General features: G+C 37.4%; 1 protein-coding gene across 1 annotated transcript in view; it reads left to right on the plus strand.

Annotated features, from left to right (window-relative positions):
- LOC111150500 (cilia and flagella associated protein 47) overlaps positions 1-7,805 on the plus strand; it is a 526,123-nt gene extending 518,318 nt beyond the window's left edge. The window contains exons 63-64 of the mRNA XM_022507981.1: positions 2,397-2,565; positions 7,593-7,805. Of these exons, the coding sequence (XP_022363689.1) occupies positions 2,397-2,565; positions 7,593-7,805 (382 nt within the window). The remainder of the gene's footprint in view (positions 1-2,396; positions 2,566-7,592) is intronic.
- Positions 7,806-23,240: the final 15,435 nt, after the last annotated feature.

Genomic DNA, 23,240 nt, shown 5'->3' on the forward strand with positions numbered 1-23,240 from the left:
ATTTTCCTGATAGTGTTGAGCATCTTCATGACAGTTATTTTGAAAAATTGGTCAGTAATCCCTATACTTCCATTTCTTTTTTTTTTTTTTAAGATTTTATTTATTTATTTCACAGAGAGAGATCACAAGTAGGCAGAGAGGCAGGCAGAGAGAGAGATAGAGGAGGAAGCAGGTTCTCCGCTGAGCGGAGAGCCCAATGCGGGACTCGATCCTAGGACCCTGAGATCATGACCTGAGCCGAAGGCAGAGGCTTAACCCACTGAGCCACCCAGGTGCCCCTATACTTCCATTTCTTTATGGTGTGTTTCTAGAGATTTCTTTTGTTCCTTTAACTGTATAATTTTTTTCATGTCTTCATGTTCTTTGTAACTTTGTGTTGATATCCACACATTTGAAAAAAATAGCCACCTCTCTCAGTCTTCATAGACTAGCTTCATGCAAGGAAAGATCTTCACCACTCAGACCAACTAGAGATCCTGGGGACACCTCAGATCATTTTTGTGAGTTTATCTGTCTGAACTGGTATATGAAGATTACTAATTAGAGGGGTTTACTGGTTTCTATTTTTTCAGGAGTTCCCAACAGCTTGCTCTCTTTGCTGTCTTCTGTGCCCTGGCACTCTGAAGCAACAATACACCAATCAGATCTTTTTTTTTCCCCCTCAGTATCCTTTATGTATCTAGATTTTGCCAAGTTCTGTCAGTTCTCTGAGACAGGATGGACATAAACCAGAATATTGAACAGCCTACTGAAAAGCCAGAAATTTCGACATGTTCTACTCTTCTTTTTCCATACTTAGGGAGAGGCTTCTGAGCCGTATCAACCTGCTGGGACATCTGGAGCACCAGCCAGATGTCCCACCAGCCCCTACCCAGCTTGTTCTTAGAAGCCCCCATGCATCTACAATATGTCAGGTCCCATCAGTACTTCAAGACAAGCAAGACAGAAGACAGTCCCTCAGGCAGCACCCCTTCACATTCCAACCAGAAGTCCCATTGTTGGGTACTTGATCTACTCTTCTCTTTCCTTCCCTAGGGAAAAATGGAAACTGAGAATTTCCTCCCAATCATGTGCTGTTGCACTGGTGTGGAGGGCAGACTGTGGTAAGAGCATAAGAGCGTGCCACAAATTTTCCTACTGACTTCAAAAAGCTGATTTTGTGCTCACCTGGAAGGCAAAAGTCTCTTAACTGGTTTCTGAATTTCTCACAATGGGAATTGGTCTTTGTATTGTTGTTCCTTGGGAGACAAGAGGGTCCGGGTCTTCCTGTTCCACCAGAACCCCTGGGTTTTCTTTTTCATGCATTTTTAAAATTTATTGCATCATGCATCATTGCCTGGTAATAACCACTGGTAATGAGATGTTTTAAAACAACAACTATCATAATAATGATTATATTAATATTGATTAATCCTTATAGAGCACTTCCCACATATCAGGTACTGATCTAATGGCTTTATAGAGGTTATTAAATTCATTTAAAAGTATGAAACTTGAGGTAGGAAAAAGTAAATTTCTCTAAAGTTATGCACCTACATGGAGCTGGGATTCCAGTCCAGGCCATCCATTTCCGTAGTCCATTTTCTCAAAACCTCTGAGATGATACTCAATACATTTGCTGAGTGGATCACTGAGTCCCAACCTGAATCTCCTGTCTCCTTTTTTATGACTCACTGTTGGATCTGTTCTAGGAAACTATTCTTTACTTTCTACTTGCATCTCCCCAGAAATTTTGGATTTAAAATTCCTCATGTACAACTTCCCATGCAGTGTACTCCTCCCCTCTTTTATTCTATGGAAGGAATTCTTCAACTTCTCTTACGATCTTCTTCTCAAATGTAATCAACCTTGACATAAAGATGGTCACCTGAATCCTAAATGCCACTCAGTTCACTTCAGACCATAGCAACTGATCTTCAGCCTCAAGAATCTTTAATGAACTTGCAAAGTACTTTCATCTCACTTCACAGGTGCAAAGGTAAAGGACAGTGAGCAGTCACATTGGAATAGTAATAAAAACAAAGGCTTCATGTAGCTGTTCTAGCCATGTATTTTAGATATGAATTTATTTATAAATGACTGCATTTTAATTTAGGACATTGAGTTCTTCAATTTTTTATAGGGGCAGCATTTTATTCTTTGTACACTAAAAACACAAGGTGCAATTTTAAAGATCCTTAAGATTCCATTTTGTCACCCTGGGAAGAATGACACTCTTTAGTAATTTTTAGAAGACCTCCTCACTATTATAAAGTAACAAGCATTAGGCTTACAGCTGCATGGCAGCATTAAAGTTTACCTGTAGTCCTAGGCAACAGGATATAAATTCTACCCATCAAGGTTTCACAAAGAGTAATGATAAAATTTACATGTTGATATTTATATTTTTGTTCTAGAAATCCTGAGCCATTCACTGCATATTTCCTACCTGGCAGTGATCCTGAGTTTTCTGTAAAACCTCAGGTTGGAGAACTTCCTCCTTTTGATACTGAAGGAACGGTCCTCCTTGTGGGCTTCAAACCCCAAATGTACAGTAGGAAATACAAAGCAACATTAGCAATACAGGTGAGTTTTATAAAGGTAATGGTCAGGGATGTTTGATTTCACTAAAGACATGAAAGAAGAAAAAGTTTCACCGAACTAAAGAATAGCAACATTACCTTGCAAAAGCCAATGAATTTAACTACTCTGTCTTGTTTTAATTTCCTTTTGCCCAATAAAGAACTTGTAAATATGGAATATAACAAAAAAGTCATCATCACCAGTGAGAAGAAAGAAATTCTTTCTCTTCCATATTAAGAAAATGCAGAAGAGACCAATATTGATTATAAAGTGGTTTGTGTATTCACATATTGTTATCTGAAATAACCTATTCAAGGACTTCAGGTGATTTGAGACAGAGATTTGGAATCTTTAATTAAGGCATAAGGTATTGTCAAAATGTTAAAGTCTAAAATGAAGAAAATGAGGTAGAAGGTAAAACTGATTTTGAATTGAGAAAAACACAATGTAGTGAGCCATTAATATAAAAGTCTGCTCGAGTGATCATCTTGTTAAAAGTTAAGGTAAACACAATTTTGAAAATTGATGCAGTAAGCAAAATTTCTCCATCAGATTTCACACATGTATCTTACTAATAGCTTTTAGGCTAAAGACAACTTTCAAATTATTTATGAAAAGATGCCTGTTGCCAGTGTCTAGTTTCAGTAGCACAGACACAAAGGACATGTAGTTATGTTTCAAGACACAACCACTGGTGCCAAAGTGATTACTAGACTTCTAAATCAGACACTAATTAGGCAGTGCCATGGGCAGAAAAATGTGTTGTTACTATTTTAATGAATAGAGAAAAGAATAATGTTGAATATGTCCCAAGAAAATTATTTATATTTTTCATCTTTCTGGGAATTCTTACAACCCAGCTAATAAAAATATAAAGCCTCTGGAGCCTTGCTGCATATTGCCCTTTGCTATATAGATGCTTGATTTAAAATGATCATGTTGTATTTTCTCCTTAAGAAGCAAGGACATACTGTTAGTTTAAAGGGATTAAATGACATATTTAAAATCAGGTTGGGAAATAAAAATGATGTTTATTTTACCTGATGCCCAGTGAACATTTCTGAAATTAACTATGTTGGAGGAGGCTTTCCCCAAAAAATCTGTGCCTGTTTCCCTATGTTGATTTGACAATTAAATCACAGCATAATTGAAGGGTTTCTGTGAGAGAATAAGTTGACATATGGGATCAAATGAAAATGTGAAATTTTTATTTAGTCTGAAGTGGTACAGTTTGATAAAGCTTATGTGGGGAAAACTGAGATTGCAGTGTGTTTAAGAAATCACTATTTTGGGGGCGCCTGGGTGGCTCAGTGGGTTAGGGCCTCTGCCTTCGGCTCAGGTCGTGGTCCCGGGGTCCTGGGATCGAGCCCTGCATCGGGCTCTCTGCTCCGCGGGGAGCCTGCTTCCTCCCCTCTCTCTCTGCCTGCCTCTCTGCCTACTTGTGATCTCTCTCTCTCTGTCAAATAAATAAAATCTTAAAAAAAAAAAGAAATCACTATTTTGTTGATTCTATTTTTATTTTGGAAAATGCCAAGTGTGAGTAGAAATAGAGGGAATAATTAATCTGCATACACTCATCATCCAGTATGAACACTTATCAAATCATGGCCAGTTCAAGTATATTCCCATCCCCTTCCCCATATTCCATGTTATTTTGAAGAAAATCCAAGACATCCTATTATCTTCAACTATTTCCTATTAATCTCTAAAAGTCCAAAATCATAACCATGATACCATTATCACATCTAAAAATTTACAATAATTCCTTAATATCACGACATACCAAATATCCATTTAGTGCTCAAATTTCCAATTGACTCATAAATCTCGTATTTTTTAACTTAAAAAAAAGTATTGACTCATAAGAAGTTGCAAAATTAGTATACAGAGTCCTGTGGATCCTTCTTCCAGCTTCTCCCAATGGTGAGGTTTTACAGAGCTATAGTAATGTATTTAAAGAAGAAAATTGTCATTGACAAAATACTGTTAACTAAGCTAGAGACCTTATTTCATTTTTAGCATTTTTCACGTGTGTGTGTGTGTGTGGTTCTAAGCAATTTGAACCCATGTATAGATCTGTATAACTACAGTCACAACTGAGATACAGAGCTTTTCCAACACAACTGTGGGAACTGCTTAACAGTATGGTCACATCCAGGACTGTAACTCCTTCTTTACCTTGGAAACCACTAATCTTTTCTCCATCTCTATGATTTTCTAATTTCTAGAATATTACATAAGTGGGATCATACTCTGTAACCTTTTGAGACTGGCTTTTTATATGAGTATATTGGCTTTGCGATTCAGGAAAGTTATTTCGTATATCAAATCAATGTTTTGATATCATGTTTCAAGCATTGTCTGATTCTAAAATCCTGCTCTTAATGACAACACCATGATGTCTCACATGATAAAAGTGAAGAATTTTAAAAGTTAATTCATTATCTATATAAAAATTACTATGTATGGTATTATCTTTTTAAACTGTTGATTTTAAACATTGAATCAATTAATACTTAAATATGAAACATATGACCTTCATTGTGCTTTACCTAGAAATAAAAATGAGGATCTTTAAGAATAGTTCAGTTAAATATTATCCTACAAAAACTTCAACTACTACGTTAGCAAGCTTCATGGGTTCCCTTTCAATTAAACCATATTTCAAATAATTAAAAACTGCTTTTTCCCTACTATTTTCCTCTCAAAGCACTAGCTTTGAGAGACTTAAGTTAACTTGGTCAGATTGTTACACAAAGCAATGTTACTCAAAGAGAATAAATAGTCCACTCAGCTTTCCATGGTGGACATGATAAATCTTAAATAGTTTATACAAAAATATGAAAGCTATCAGGATTATCCAAGGTAAAACATACAGTGCTTGTACAAAAGTAATGTCGATGGACCTGTTATAACCAGAGACATAATCAGACTTAAGTAATATGTATGTAAATGCATTGCTTTTAAGGGAATAACTCATAGTCATGAAATTGTAAGAAATGTCATTTTATTTATATATATAAATCTTGGCTTATATTTTCTCTTAAGCAGACCTGAAATAGGGATTCAAATCCAAGTAGCATATTTCCTATGTGATCTCAAGAAACAGGTGCGGGAAAACCAGAATATGAGACAGAAAAGGCATGGAAACCAATAAAGGGGGCTTTATTAAGGCAATTAACACAGGGGGCAACTGGTATTTAATCCCATGGGATTTCTGTGGAAAATAGTGTGGAACACACACTGCAGAATATTTACACCTGATGGGGCTAGAGAGTTGGCGGGGTTTTGTTGTGTTTTGTTTTGAAAATGGAAATACCTAAGGGATGTGGGTCCACACAGCCCACATCTGCTAACGGGCTGTTTCCATTCATAAGAACGTGTCCTCTAAAGCATAGCTTTGAGCGTTCATTCCATGAGGTCTTTGGCTTTGGCTGATCCCTTTTTATACTAGAAAGATACTACTGAAATAGGGAAATTTCATCTGTTTAAAAAATAGTTTTTTTTAAATTTCTTTAAATAAGTAGCTGAGGAGTATAAGTTTTCGTTTGACTTCCTTTTGCAAAAACCAACAGTGATTCTCAAAGGCACTAGAGACATGGAGGTATTGGTTTATTCTCATTTTAACTTAAGCTTTTTAATTTATATTTTTACAGGGAGATTCAGAGTGGAAGATACAGAGCTATATCTTTAAAGTGTTTTCAAAAACATAATGAGTCATTATATTTATTTATAACTTGAAGAAGAAAGTTAACTATAGAAATGAGAAGTGTAATATTTAATTTTTATAAAATAAATGTATTACCATATAGAGTGTTGGAATACAGGCCATCAATGACTTCTTACAAATTTATTTTATATTTGGATTATATATATTAATGTATATATAAATTAAACATATGTATACTCACACACATACTCAGCATCACTTACGGCAAAATTATTTGTATCTTTTTTTTAAATTATTTGTATCTTAATTGAAATACATGAGGTGGGTCACCTGTAATGTAAAAATTTGCAATGACATATGCACCATCACCAAACTACAGCTTTGTTTTCCAAATCGAACATCCTATGTGAAGTAGAATGTTATTTAACCTACTTATAGTATCGTCCTTGGTTTGCTCTGCTTTTGACTCCCTGATTCAGAATACACAATTACTATGAACACTGGATAGAAGGGCCAGTGTTCATTAAAATATGGTCATTCCAGATGTGTAAGAAAGTCCTGCACTTAACATTCTCCCAGTGATATCACATACCCCTTAAGCCCTGACTGACGTTATTGCAATATTCACTTAGACTGGATTTATCCTAAATGAGTTTTCTGAACATACATGGTACAAATCTTCTTGTGGGGAAGAAGACCTAGATAAACGCAACACTGGAAATTCTGCAAGAGCAGTGGGATTTAACTATGAACATATACATGCAGAAAATGCTAGACTGTGTAATCCAGTATTGCCATCCTGTGCATATATGCAGGAAAAAAAATGATCGATTTTTCAAATAAATCCCTAAGTTGTCCTAACTTGAATTTAGATTATAACTATCATTAATGATTTTACACAATTCTCAATAAATTCAAATGGTTCAATTAATTATGGAGTTTCATAATCTGAAAAACAGAAGCTCGACATATTTTACCAGTTGGTTCTATAGCCATGCTTTAGTTGTCATGGGTAAGTTCTTGCAAAGTATGGTTTCAGTTAGTTACATAGTTCATGCTGGACAACAGTTTCATGCAAAGAAAATAAATTGTTTCTCCTTAGATCTGATGGATGCTTATTTCATCCACAGAGCCGACTTCTAACTTCGAGAGACTTTTTACTGAGTGGTTCTTAATTCATAAAGCTAAATGCTTTCTTGAATTTATTTCCCATGTTAATTATTACTGGCACCCTTTCAGTTTTGTACATTTCCTATACCTTGCCTGGAGAAGAGAGACTGTATTAATTCAGTAAACTTTTTCCTGTAGCTTTCTCAGTCCTGAATATGTCATGTAAAATCTCTCCTCTCTTTGTTTCCAGACACCAGACATGTACTGGCTGTATGATATCAATGGGTTACCTCCAGTTACCATGCCACCGATGAATGTAAAAGCCAAAATTAAGACTACTAATAAGAGGTTTCCGAGCAAGCCAGTTCGTCGGCGCAATTTTATCTGTGAAAATGCTAAACTCATAAGGACAGGGGTGTCCTCTACCATCAAGGGTGCACCTTTGATGTTGAAGAATAAATAAATGCTTTTTTCCAAAATATTTCTTGGCCTTAAGTAGAAATGAATATATTTTCATGATTGTTCTTTCATCTTTTGGAATATTTCTGACAAGTAATGTTTCAATTATAACAGGCCTTCTCTATTTTATTTTTTGAACTCTGACTAAATCTATTCTTTGAATATGTTGCACCTGATTTCTGTTACGTTTGTCTTTTAAAATGGACTGGTTGGAGTTATTGGGATTGGTTCACTTTTAAGGTACAGTGGTACATTTGTAGTAAAAAAAATTCATTTCAGCTTAAAAATTGATGCACGTTAAGTATATATAGTCCTCCACTCCTATACTGAGTCTTTAATATGGATATATTTCAAAATGATCCTAAGGAAAATTCATTTTCTCTAAGTAAAGGAGAGTATTTTGCTCAGTACTTATCATTTGGGAAAAATATAATAATAAATAGCCAATGTGGACCATCTTGAAGAGAATTTGGCACAAAATGACTGGCTTTGCCACAGATTATTCATTCATATGACTTTAAGGAAATCTCTCACCCTTTTTGTGCCCTATTTTCTTATGTGCAAAACAAAAGAACTATACTAGGACAAGAAAAACTAAAGATCTAGTCTACTACCTATTTTTATATACCTACTCACAGATAAGGATTTTTACATTTTTAAATGATTGAAAATAGAATATCGACTAACAAGAAAATTGCATAAAGTTCAGATTTCAGGGGCGCCCTGTGGCTCAGTCGGTGAAGCATCTGACTCTCAATTTCAGCTCAGGTCATGATCTCAGGGTCCTGGGATCAAGTCCCACATTGGGCTCTCTGCTCAGAGAAGAGTCTGCTTGGGATTCTTGCTCTTCTCTGCTCCCCTACTCCATGTGTGCTCACTCTCTCTCTAAAATAGTAAGTAAATAAATAAATCTTTTTAAAAAATTCAAATTTCATTGTCTGTGGCTGCTTTCGTGCTGTAACCACGAGTTCCAATGGATGGAAACCACGTTGCCACAAAGTTTTAAATATTTACTCTCTGGTACTTTACAGAAGATATTTGGCAACCCTGTACTAGAGTAGGAATGGCCTTTAGGAACCACTGTAGGTTGATTATAATTTCTTCCCAAGATGTTAAGTGGAATTCTAGGGACACATCGATGCAATCAGTCTTGCCTACAGGTATTGAAGTAGAGGAGAGTAGAGGCCCATGTACCCCAGATTTACCATCCCTAGAAAGGACAAAAGCTAAAATTCTGTGAATCTCCAAAAGGCTTTCTAATTCGCTGGCTCTCTAAAGATAAATCGTTGGGTCAAGTCATAGGTTATTTGTCTGTCCTTTCCTCTGCTGCACTGTGTGTGTGAGGAGAGCTTTGGTCAGTCTCTGAGTATATTTCTCACAAAGCCTTTATAAAAGTTCCCCAAATCCTTAGGAAAGTAAAATCATATTTGCCATGAACATATGGTGTTTATATTTGTGTTTTTATATTTTGGTGTTTACGGTAATGCATATATTTAAATAATCTTAAGCCTCTTATGTTGAGCCTTCACAGTTGCTCTCCTATCTGAAATTTTCCAATAACTTGAAACTGTTGCACTATATACTTTCCACTATTTCTTAGTCTGGCACTTGTGAATATCAATGGCACCTAAGACCAAAAGGCGTCAAATTAATTCAGAGACTAGAGCAGTTACATGGGGTGTAGGGCAAGTAACCAGAAAGAGGTCTAACAATGTCCACAAACTTCTTCCTTATCTCTAGAGGACAAAGAACATATAGTGTGCTATTGTTTATATCCTCATATTTAAAAAGGAGTCTGAAAAAACAGCAGAAGGTTTTACTTGGAGTTTCTTATTTGAGGACCACAATTTGCTCATTAGCAAGTGAATTTCTTACAGAATGAAAGATAAGATTTTTCTGGGAATCTAAAAGTTCCATGTGGGGCACCTGGGTGGCTCAGTTGGTTAAGCAACTGCCTTTGACTCAGGTCATGATCCTGGAGTCCCGGGATCCAGTTCCACATCAGGCTCCCTGCTCAGCAGGAAGTCTGTTTCTCCCGCTGACCTCTCTCCTCTCATGCTCTCTCTGTCTCATTCTCTCTCTCAAATAAATAAATAAAATCTTTAAAAAAATTAAAAGTTCCACGTGTGCTATGACTGCACATTCTTAAATATATGTATGCTGATTTGGAATTTGATTATAGAGTCTTTGAGCCTTGATCAAACATCTATTAATTCACTCATGTGTTTATACCCTTACTTATTAAACAAGTGTTAAGTACTGCTCCAAGCTACTCAGCCTTGATATAAAAACAAATGAACCTGATCAGACCTTTCCTGCAAGTGTCCCCGACTGATGGAGAAGACAGGTGTGAGCAGGAAGTTTTCAGACCATTCGGAAGGTGTTGTGATTGAGATCTTGGTCTAAAAACACAGAGGCGGGGACCTGGCTGGGAAGTGAGAAAGGGCCTCAGGGAAGATGTAAGATTTGACGAGGATATTAATGGAGTTGGGGTCTTCCAAGTATAGAAGGGGAATATGAACTCTCAGACTGGGAGGAGGAACACATTCCAAAGCACACAAATGTGACAGAACATAGCATGTCCAGAGACAAGTAAGCAGAGGTTGGAGCTTAGGATAAGTGATCTGGGGAATGATAGAAAATGTGGGAACAAACATGGGAATAGAAAAGCTTAAAGTATCTAACATTCTTAGTCCAGAGACTACATAAAATGAAGGGGTAAGAAAATGGGTTCAAATTAGGATGCACTACTTTAGGTAAATATAGACTATGTATATCGAAATGGCCAGTTAGCAGGTAGATATAGTCATATAGAACTTAGAACATGGGTTTGATTCTGATAGAAATTTTGTGACTTATTGGTGAATTGGTATAAGTCAAAAGCAAAGCTGTACATGGTCATGCTTATAGAAAACGTGTAAGAGCAGTTGTTTTCAAACTCTAGTATGCATTACAATTATCTAAGTTGACTCCTCAAAATGCTAAGTGTGAACAGAAACATTTGAAAGGGGGTGCCTGGGTGGCTCAGTTGGTTAAGCCTCTGCCTTTGGCTCAGGTTATGATACCCCCCTTCTTGGATTGGGATCAAGCCCTGCATCCACGTCGAGCTCCCTGCTCAGCTTCTCCTTCTCCCTCTGCCCTTCCCCCTGCTCATGCTTGAGCTTGCTCTCTCGTTCTCTTGCTCTCTCTCAAATAAACAAAGTCTTAAAAAAAAAAAAAAAAGAAAGAAAGAAAAGAAAAGAAACATTTGAAAGAAAATAGGAATGTCAAGGGGCCCTAAAATAGAGCTGGGAGGCCCCTTGGGATGCTGGTCTTACATACATTGACACCTGCATGAAACATGGAGCTTTTAGATTGTGCCAGCCACAAATTGCCACAGCCTGTTGGAATTCTCAGAATGAGGCTTGTTTTTACTACAACCGGGCAACTAGCAAAGTAATCTATTGTGCATATATATACCAAAGCTAATTATTTTTGCCTCTATAAACTTTGTCTTTCTCCTCCCTCCTTGGAGCACATTTCAGGCTTCTAAATCTGTGTCTCCCGTATTTGAATTCCTGAAGAATAAGCTTTTATTTTTTTATTTGAATGAATAAATAAATAAATAAATAAATAAGCTTTTGGTTTGCTTTGCAGGCCTGAGTTCTTTCTTATTTGGCAAGAGTTACAAGGGTCACTTTTCTTCATTTTGATTCGGTATACTTTGGGTACATGCAAGACCCTTCATTTTAATATGTGTTTATCTAAGATCTGCACGTTAAGATGCAATATTGAGGAAGAAAAGAAGGGCATGGATAAAACTCTGAAAAACATTTAAAGAGTAGCAAGCAGAGAAAAGAGGCAGTGGTGTAAACTGAGAAGACACTGACTAAAGAAAGAAGAAATATCTAGACCCTGCTCCTGGCTTTGGGGTACACCAGTCGGGAGTCTTGTGCCCACTGAGCCAACCAACCATATAGCACAGTTCCTAGAGAACAGCCAGGACAACATGGGGTATTTACCACTGGGAAGGAAAGGGCTAAAGGGGGTTGTAAGAAGCCTGGAGAAAGTTTTGAGTCCTTTCCAACCTCCCTGTAAACAGATTGTTGAAACATACTTGCAGGAAGAAAAAAGTGTTATTCATTTAGGGTCTTTTTTTCTAACCAAAATCAATATTGTAAGGTTTTGTTTGTAACAATTGTCGACTGAGGAAAGAGCCAGAGCTGAAGTAAAAGCATTTATTTGGTGTCTTAGAATTGCAGTTCGGGGAGCACAGATTTGGACAGCAGCCCAAATCTTGTCCCCTCAAGGAACAAAAGTGAAAGGTTTTTAAAGACAAAGAGGGTGATGGTATATGCTATTTACAGTGAATTTTGATTGGTTTCGGTGGCAGGAAACTAATCTTGGGCTGAATTTAATTGGTTGCTAAGGCTATCACTAAGCAAATGTGCATTATTGTAGGAAAGCTGCAGGTGTTTGCTCTGTGTCCTTGGAGCATTTGCTGTTTGGCCCAGTTCAAAAGTTGACAGTTCCACCCAGTGAGGATGTGCATAAGGCCCACCACCTCAATGGCCTCCCAGCTCCATTTTAAAACCCCTGGACATAAGTGACCCCATTTCATTTCACCTTTCACACAACTTCTTTCAGTCTTTGTATTTCTAAAAATGTCTTCATTTTGTCCTTTTGAATTACACTTTTTCTTGGTATAGAATTCTGAGTTCATAATTATTTTCTCCCCAGCGCTTTGAAGCTATAACCTCAGCACTTTGAAGCTATTTTCTTTTTTTTTTTAAGTTTATCTATTTTTTTTAGTAAGCTCTACACCCAACACGGGGCTCAAATTCACGACCCCAAGATCAAGACTCTTAGGCTTTTCCAACTGAGCCAGCCAGGCACCCCTGAAGCTATTTTCTATGGCCTTCCTTGTTTATAATGAGAAGTCTGTTGTATGTCAAGTTGTTAACTTTTAGGTAAACTGACATTTCTTTTCACCTTTAAGATTTTTTTCTTTCGTGCTTGATTTCCTAAAAATGTCTCTATTGTATATCTAGCTATTGCTAGATACAGATTTATCATGTCATTATTTTGTTGTTGTTATTTTTACACTTGGTACTCAAAGTATACTATCAGAATATACAGAATGTTCAAGGCTGAATAAGAAAATATTAAACAAGAAGTTACATATATTAAAAAGGTAAATATATAAAACTCACTAAATATGAGAAATAGTAACTATTGGAGTGGATACAAAACCCAATAGATTAAGTATTCAGTGCTATCAGCAATGTTCTGTTTAGAGTTTATCCTATTGGTTTTCGTGTCTATTCTGAACATTAAGTTTTTATTTCTTTGAGTATCTCAGCCGTGCTTACTATAAAACATTTCCCAAGTGTGAAAGAAAACCCTTTAGCAGAAATTTGTGATGGGGCAGGGTTGTCAGGTACTGCACAATGAGTGTTAAGAATATAGGAGACGTACCAAGAGGAACTGTTGAATCATCCCACCCTCTAGTACTGATATAGGAACTTTTGACATCTGTATAACGGATAAGGTCATCCTCACTACATGCACAGGTGAGCAGTCTTTGTCATCCAAAGTTATCTGCTTCATTCCTGCCTATAATTCTCTGTTACCAATAGTTTCATGTTGCACATCATCTCTTTCATAAGACAGATATCACTGGACGCTAGATCTGAGTCCTCAATACCCATATTTATCCTCCCACATGACCCCACAGTCAGTTGGATAAAGAGTAAGAAACTGGTCTGGGAAAAACCATCAGATTTCCTCTCTAGGAATCTGGCATTGGGGCGGGAGAGGTTCTTTTGGTCTCAGTTATTTGGTTCGGTAAACTTGGGAGCTGAGGGGTGGCAATGTATGCAGCAGGCAAAACATCAGTGAGACTCAACTTCAGAGCGAGAATAAGTTAAATGGACACGGAGAGACAAACTGCAGCTGCTGTGATGTGTCCTGCTTACTAATACCATTCCATTGGCTTGTTCATATCACTGGGGAGGCCTGTCTGCATTGCTTATCTTTGAATTACACCTGAATCCTGGCAGCCCCTTTACACTTAAAATTCAGGCACTAATTCTTTACTCTAAATGAGTTTACCAAAAGATTTCCTTCTGGATCTGTTTAAAGAGGTAGCACAAGAATACTAATACATGGAATAAGGGATATACGATGTTGATGGCTTCCACATTTTACTGGGTCAGACCAAGTTGGGGTGAGGGAGGTAAGTGTATAGCTAGATACAGAAATAAAGACCATGGGATACCTTATTTATATATCTGAGTGAAGTACTTCTTTTCATTTTAACATTTTTGTGTGTAGGTGTAAAATATGCATAAAATTGACCATTTTGGCCATTAAGTATACAGTTCAGCAGCATTAACTATATTCACATTGTTGTTTAACCATTACCAACATCTCTACCAGAACACTTACCATCTGCCCAGCTGCACACTCATTAAACAGTAACTCCTCATTCTCCCCTCCTTACAGCCGTGGCAACCACCATTCTACTTCTGACTCTGGGAATTTGACTGTTCTAGATTCCTCACATAAGTAGAATCTTTTTTTTTTTTAAAGATTTTATTTATTTATTTGACAGACAGAGATCACAAGTAGGCAGAGAGGCAGGCAGAGAGAGAGAAGAGGAAGCAGGCTCCCTGCAGAGCAGAGAGCCCGATGTGGGGCTCGATCCCAGGACCCTAGGATCATGACCTGAGCCGAAGGCAGAGGCTTTAACCCACTGAGCCACCCAGGTACCCCAAGTAGAATCATTTAGCATTTATCGTTTTATGACTTGCTTATTTCACTCAGCATAATGTCCTCCGGGTTCACTCATGTTGTAGCATATGAGAGAATTTCCTTCTTTTTAAAGCTGAATAATATTCCATTATATGTATATGCCAATTTCCTTAATCCCGTCATCCACCAGTGGACACTTGGGTTGGTTCCACATTTGGGCTGTTGTGAATAGTGCCGCTATGAACCTGGGTGTGTAGATATTTGTGTACAAATTTTTGTACGAATTTTTGGGTCCTTGCTTTCAGTTATGGGGTATCTACCTAGAAGGGGGGATTGTTGGATCATATGGTGATTCTGTTTCTAATTTTTTGAGAGACCATCGTGCTCTTCTCCATAGTGCTTGCACCATTTTACATTTGCGACAGCAATGCAGTTTTGATTTATGTTTATCCTTACCAACTGAGTTGCTAAATGTATACATGCAGACACTTTTTGCATTATTTCCTTGTTAACCTTCTGATGCTTGCAGGATCTGTAATGATATAACTTGTTCCTTTCCTACTGTTAAAAAAATACTAGTTTTCTCCCTACCTTTCCTCTTCATTTTATTTTAAAATTTTTTTTTTGTTTACTCCACTTTTTGTTCATCTGTTTACTTTCCTGTCCTACTATGGATTACTTATACATTTTTTAAATGCCATTTTGAATAATCTAAAGTGTTTTCAAGAGTACCTCTTTGTATAACTTTGTTATGATAGCTTTCTTATTATATATTCATAACTTACCACAGTTTGCTGGTATCATCATTTTATCAGTTGGAGTCAAGTGCAGCATCCTTAACTCCCTTTATAAAATTTTTAAAATATTTTCTCTACATATATTTGGAACCATATAAGATGACGTTATAATTTTTTCTTTTTTTAATTATGTTTTCATCCAACATAACCATAATTTAGAAAATAGGAGAAGGAAAGTGTATAATATTTACCCGTAGGTTTGTGCACTGTATTCTTTCTTTCCTTCTTATGTTCCAATGTTCCTTCTTTTATAACATCCTTTCTGCTTAGAGAAATTTCCTTCACTTCTATTTTAGAGTAGGTCTCTTGGTAAATTCCACTGATTTTCCTTTTCTAAGAATATGTGGGCTGCTTCTTCCTTTCTGAACAATATTTTCACTGGATATAGGACTCTAGGTTGACAGGTCTTTCCTTTCAGCGCTTAAAAAATGTGCCACTTCCTCTGTGCCTCCATGATTTCTAATGACAAATTCATTGTCGTTGTCATTGTTTTCCCCCTCCAGGTAAGGTGTCATTTCTCTGTAGATGCTAGCCATACTTTTCCTTTATTTTCATTTTTCAGAAGTGTGACTCTGATGTGTGTTGGTATGGATTGCTTTGGATTTTTCCTGTTTAGAATTTTATCAACTTCTTCAATCTGTAGTTGCCAAATTTTGGGAGTTGTCCTTCATTATTTCTTCAAGCACATTTTAAGCCGTACTTTTTTTCTCCCCTCGTTCTGATGACATGAATATTAGATTTCTGTCCCTGAGGCTCTTTTCATTTTTTTCTAATTCTCCTTTTCTCTGGTATTCAGATTAGAGTCAGTAGTCTTTTTTCTGTCCCCTCCCTTGTCCTGTTGGGCTCACACAGTGGGTTTTTAAAAATTCATTTTTTGTGTTTTTCACTTCTAAAATTTGATTCTTCCCTATATCATTCATATCTTTGATGAGACTTTCTATTTCTTTACTGATATTCTCTGTTGTTTCAAACATGCTCATATTGCTTATTCAAGCTTTTATTTTTTATTGAAGATGGCTGTTTTAAAAGCTTTGATCGTTCTAACATATCCCTGTCACCTCAATGTTGGCATTTATTGATTCTTTTTTTCATTCAAATAAAGATCTTCCTGGTTATTTTTATGAAGAAGGATTTTCAATCCTTGTGCTTTTTGGGTATTATGTTATGAGATCCTGAGTCTTATTTCAACCTTCTGTTTAAGTTGGGTTCATATGACAGCATTCCAGCAGGAGAAGGTAGTACACCAACTTGTTACTGCCAGATGAGAGCAGAAGTACAGGTTTCCCACTAAGCCTCCAGTGACACTCAAGGGGTGGAGGACTTCTTAACTCCTGGGTGTACTTAACTCCTGGGAGTACTTCCTTTCCACTTGTCTTCCCCGATACCTCTCTGGCAGGAAGGGCTAGCCTTCATTTGGCCTTTATTGGTGAGGATGAGTGTGAGGCCATTTTTTCTATGGTTTTTGGCTAAAGAAGTTATTGTCATTAGTGAGCCCTGACCTCCAGCTTCTGCAAGATTCCCCAGCATTTGAGGTTGCCTTTCTTCATGTCTTGCAGTGCCCTGTCCCACATCACAGGCTTGGGAACCCACAAAAAGCATCTCCTATCCCCTTTGCACAATAGCTCTGAGCACTTGTTATTGAAGTCATTGCTGTGAATTTTGAAATATGTTAGCTTTACTGTTCTTTTAAAATCATTTCATCTTTCCTGATCATAAACTTACGGACAAAATGAAACAGCCAAATACTTTGATTAAATGAAGCAGAGAATCAAGCATAAAGTCCATAATTCTATAAGAAAAATGACCTAATTTTGCCTCAGTATTTATTTGCCCCTTAGATATTCAATATTTGCATTTTTTGTGAAGTGACTTCTTGTACTAAAATAAATGACTGAGGAATGTCTTATTGCTGACACAGATCACAGTTTGTTGCTAATGGAATGTTAACTGCTTTTTAAGTAACTCTGAATAAACCTGCTGATCCATAAAAGATTCATCTAAAAGGAATCCAATTCATTTTCTGGCTCTACCACTTCCATTGATGTGAAAAATCTTCCATATTCTACTTTGTTTCAGCCACTGCAGTGCTGAGAATGCCACCTGGCTTATACAAGGATATTTTAATTGGAAGAGGTGACACATTTAATAATATGTCAAGGTTACCACTTAAGCAACAGTCCCCCAAAGAAAAATGATATTCAAGCATAGTCTCTGGTATAAAAAATCATCTCTAAAGTATGAGGCTTTGCTCCATTTCAAAGATCAGAAAGGCAGTGCTGAAAAAGAATTCTGAAATTTCCAAAGACAAAACCTGTGACTTCAGCTTCATCCCTGTGTGATATTATATCTGGGACAACCATTCACAGAGGACCGTATAAAACTTAAGCAAAAGCAAAAGTCAACACCTCGGCAGAAGTCTTAGAGGCTTCCATTTTCTCAGTGTCTACAGCACCTTCCTGCCTCGTGTGCCATTGTAGGACAGTCCAGCTCAAGTAGAAAAGTGACCCATCCAGAGTATGGTTTGGAAATGTAGGCTGGTGCTTGCTTCGGCAGCACATATACTAAAATTGGAAATGTGGGCTGTACCTTTCTTCCAGGTCTGCATACTGTTTATCAGTCTTTGAAATGCTGATATATTATGTATGAAAATAAGATGTATATGAAAAAAAATAGGAAATAAGATATTTATAAGGCATTTCTTTTTATAAACCTCAAAAAATGATAAATATTTTATTAAGCAAAGCTCTTAGACTTATACCACAGTCCTGCAAGAATAGATATACCTTGTCATTACTTAAACAGTAGCTTACAAGGAGTTACGTAAGTTGTGCTGGCTACATAGATGTGTGCAGGCTATAAATTGTTTTTAAGCTGTTAACTTCTGTGTTTAAGAATAGAAAATGATGAATCATATGACTGAGTGGCATTTCATGATAGAAATGATACTAAATCTATATTTCAGAATCACTGACTCCTAAGCACAGCATTTAAATTATACTGCCCATGGAGAATTTCCAGAAATAAGGCCACTCTGGGACCAAGGCTGAGTGCTTGGAAATCAACCAGTCCAGAAGTGTCATTTCAACAGGGCCTTCCTACAATTCTGATTATATAATCTTATATCTATTAAAAATATTTTAGTAGGTAAACAGATCTCAAGTGTAAAGCTCAATAAATTTTGACACGTATACACCTATGATACCAGTACCCAGATCAAGATGTGGAACATAACCAGTTCTCAGGAAAGCTCCACATTAGATGAAGATATCATATGTATTTACACTTTCATCTATGGATGGACCTTTCATTCCAGGTTTGAGTCATTATGTACAAAGCTGCTAAGAACATTCTAGGCCATGTTATTTGTTTCAGGGATGTATACATTTCTATTGTGTATATAGCCAAGAGTGGAATTGTTGAATCCTAAGGGTTTTTGTTTTTGTTTTTGTTTTTTATAACCTTACTGGTTGTTATCAAAGAGTTTTCCAATGTGGTTTTACCAGTTTGCCCTCCAACCAACCATGCGTGAGAATTTCAGTTACTTCGTATTCTTGCCAGCATGTGGTATTGTCACTCTTCTGGTGGTGGTCTCCTGATACCCTGCTGAGGTTTGAACTTGCATTTCCTTATGGCTAATTACGTTTAGCACATTTTCATATACTAATTAGCAATTTGAATTGGAAGCAAGCTCCTTTAAGATTAAAAAAAAAAAAAGTATGGTTAATGCCCGGAAGGTCCATCCATGTTGTCTTTTGAGGGCAGTATGCTAGGTGAGATAAGTCAGACTAAGGCAAATACTGTCTATCACTCATATGTAGAATCTAAAAAGAAAACTGAACTTGCAAAAACATAGAGTTAGAATGAGGGTAGGGGAATTGGGGACATGTTTAAGGACACAGCCTTGCAGCTAGTAGATAAATAAGGTGTGATGATCTAGTGTAAAACATAGTGATTATAATCAATGATATTGTATTATAAACTTCAGGGTTGCCAAAAGACTACCTCCTAACTGTTAATACAAAAAGAAATGATAGTTATGTGATGTGATGAAAGTGTTAGCTAATGCTACTGTAGTAATCAACATTGTAATATATAAATGTATCAAACCAACACATATACCTTAAACTTATACAATGTTATATGCCAATTATATCTCAATAGTAGTGGATCATAAATTAGATATTTTCATTTTTCTTTATAGAAAAATAAAATTGGATAAAAACAACTGTTATTTCACAAATTCCCTGAAACCACTCATTATTATTTCAGTTTAATAAAGTTGAAGGAATGAACCCAGAATCACATAACAAAACCATAGGCCAGTGGCAAGAAAGGACTATAACCGCCAAGCTTTATCTCAGAGCTGGTTCAACCTTTCATTTTTTGTTCTGTGCTAATCATAGTATGTCCAGAGCACAGTGTCCATCACAAATAATCAGAGAGACATATGGTAACACTGACTAAATCAATTATGTCTGAAAGGTGATAAATATTAGAGCATTGCAAAGGTTAGGAGTTTAGGGTAAGATTTCATAAGACATAATTAGTGGCATTTTGACACAGCTGTTTTGTAATTTTCTCTGAGTACTGAGTCATAAATACATGTGTGTGAATATGTGTGTGCAACACACATGCTATTATGAATGAGCATTCGTCTAAAAGGCTCATAATAGTTCACGAAGCCTCACAAGTTGTCTGAGGCACATAAATGATGAAAACTATGCACATTTCTGAAAAGAAGAGGCAAGAGTTCCAGGGAGACTCTGGTCCTGAATAAAGGAAGATCTCCTTACTCTGGTGTGAAGTTTGAGCTGGGTGGTGATATCTAGTTCCTAATAGCCATTAATCACACCAGGAATCTGACTGAAAATGCAGCCACCTCTACTCTGCTGGAAGCTCTGGATCTCCCTGGGCCACCAACCACAGAACACTTGGCCACAAGTGCTAAGGTGCATCACAAGTGCTAATTACTGGCTCCACATATGAATAGAAGTACAGCCAGAGTTGTGCTGTTGCCTTCAAAGCAGATGAGTTTGACTTGACTTGAATGATGGAATCATTATGTCTGTCAAGATGCGTTCTGGAAGATGGAGTTTGGAGTCAAACTTCAGTGTGAGCCCTGGGTGAGTTGCTTAATAATCATCTAAGCCTCCATTTCCCTCATGGTAACATGGAAGCTGAGTTGCAGAAATAGTATGCAGTTAACAAGGCAAACTGAAAATTAACAGAGTAAGAACAGAAAGCAAAATTTTCATTAGAATTTTATTTTTAAAGATTTTATTTATTTATTTGACAGACAGAGATCGCAAGCAGGCAGAGAGGCAGGAGGAAGAAGGCTCCCTGCTAAGCAGAGAGCCCGATGCAGGGATCGATCCCAGGACCCTGAGATCATGACCTGAGCAAAAGGCCGAGGCTTTAACCCACTGAGCCACCCAGGCGCCCCTTTCATTAGAATTTTAGAACTCGTGAGAGTCCTTGTCTCCCAAGAGAAAAAAATAAAGTGGCTTTTTTCTTTTTTTTAAATTTAAATTCAATTAGCCAACATATAGTAAATCATTAGTTTCAGATGTAGAGTTCAATAATTCACCAGTTGCGTGTAACACCCAGCACTCATCACATTAAAGTGGCTTTTTTAAGAAGCTCTTTAGATTGCCTGTAGTTAGATAGTTGCCAGTGCTTGAAAGAAAGATTTGTGAGGATTCCTTATGCACTTCTCTCCACTTTTGTATATGTTCAAAATTCTCCAAAATAAAAAGTTAAAAAAAGAAATTCTTTAAAATTAAAATAACGTAAATATAGGATGAAACTACCTTGGTGCTGTGGTTTTCAAAGAACGGTGGGTCCCTGGGACCAGCAGCATCCGCAGCTATGTAGGATCTTATTTGAAATGCAAATTCCTGAGCTCCCATCTCAGGAAAACCGATTCCAGAACTCTAAGGGTGAAGCCCAGCAGTCTGTGTTTCAACATGACCTCCAGGTGATTCTGATACACCTCTAACATGTGAAAATCACCAACGTCGTGAAGATAGTATTTGTCCGTGTTGGAGGAGGTCATTGAGAGGACATGACCGCTGGTTCACCCTCCTGCTGAACCTAGGCAGAGACTCCTTACCCCAACCCCACCCCCATCCCAGGAGCTACTCCAAGGATGCAGCCTTGAGAGAGTAATGTGTTATTGAAATCATATGATGGTATACAGGCAACTGAATCTTGTTAAGCCCTCTATATAACTCTTAAGATTGTGATGGGCAGGTGCAGAGATTTCGTCTTCTGGCAGCTCAGTGACAGTCCACATAGAGGGGCCAGTTTGAAATTTCAGCCGGGGAACTCCTGGCATTTCCAACCAACAGTCCAGTGAATTTTAGTCCAGGGTCAACTGACTTTATAATCTTAGACAAGCCACGCACCTTTTCTGAGCATCATTTTCCTCATCTCCAAAAGAAGTCGGAATCTTATGGCTTCCTTCCTGGACCCTTTCTAGTTTGGCCTTCTAGGATGACTCTGATTCATACAACTTAGGTAAGAAAATGCTCTTCAGAGCTTGGAAAATTATAGGGCTTAGTTGCCTCTGCAGACTGCTAATAATTAATTGTCTTTAGTGGGGTTTTTTGTATATAGCTGGAAGAGGGTTCACTTTCATCTCTAAATACGGTTAGAAAATGTAACTACTGTTTCACAAATAGAAAGGATTTCATGGTTTTCATTATTATAGTCATTGGTGTTACTTTTAAGCATAGATGACTAGGGGTGATTTACTCGTGTTTTTATAGCCCTGCGTTCTATTTGATGCAGAGTAGGTAGTTCTAGTTTCTATAACATATTTAAGAAACTAATACTTTTAATTATAGCTATTTATAGATAAAAGTTTATTGTGTATCTAAAAGGTGTTTTTAAGGACTTTTTAAAAAAGATTTTATTTACTTATTTGACAGATCACAAGTAGGCAGAGAGGCAAGCAGAGAGAGAGGGGGGGAAGCAGGCTCACCACTGAGCAGAGAGCCCGATGTGGGGCTCGATCCCAGGACCCTGGGATCATGACCTGAGCCGAAGGCAGAGGCTTAACCCATTGAGCCACCCAGGCGCCCCTATAAGGACTTTTAAGCACCAAACTCTGTCAAGTGTTTGTGCAAGCCCGCCACAGTCCTCTGGTTCACAAAAAAATGTTAAAAATTCAGCAGGCTACCTGGGTGGCTCATTTAGCCGTCTGACTCTTGGTTTCAGCTCAGGTCATGGTCTCAGGGTTGTGGGATCGAGCCCCACATTGGTCTCTGGGCTCATTTCCTCTCCCTCTGCCCCCCATTTGCTCACGCACATGTTCATTCTCTCTCTCTCAAAAATAAATCTTTAAGGGGCACCTGGGTGGCTCAGTGGGTTGAGCCTCTGCCTTTGGCTCAGGTCATGATCCCAGAGTCCTGGGATGGAGCCCTACATCGGCCTCTCTGCTCAGCGGGGAGTCTGCTTCCCTCTCTCTGTGTCTGCCTTTCTGCCTACTTGTGATCTCTGTCAAATAAATAAAATCTTTTAAAAAAAATCTTTAAAAAAAGTTAAAAATTCAAAGTATCATGAATTGTTGGCCATTCTAAATTATTCTTAGGGAGGGCAGAGAGTCCATAAACTGGGGGTTGGGCTAAGAATAAGGTCTATGAACTTCATCATTAATTGCCAGGATCTCAACGAGGTTGAGCATTTGAAAATAAGGCAAAGCAAGGAGGAATATAAGCTGTGTTGGACCTGGAGGGGGGTAAACAAAGGCATTTGGAAGTAGAGTGGCCAGGAGCTCATTTTCTTCTCCGATGTGACAGAGCTTCAAGGACAAAGGCTTGATCTTCCTTTGTTTATTGCACATTGCAACCTTCCCGATGCTGATAGTTCTTCAGCGGCCTCTGACTGTTGCTGCTTACTCCTTT

This window comes from Enhydra lutris, unplaced genomic scaffold (assembly GCF_002288905.1).
Source record: "Enhydra lutris kenyoni isolate GAN:26980312 unplaced genomic scaffold, ASM228890v2 scaffoldscaffold23, whole genome shotgun sequence".
In the NCBI taxonomy this organism is placed as follows: Eukaryota; Metazoa; Chordata; class Mammalia; order Carnivora; family Mustelidae; genus Enhydra; species Enhydra lutris.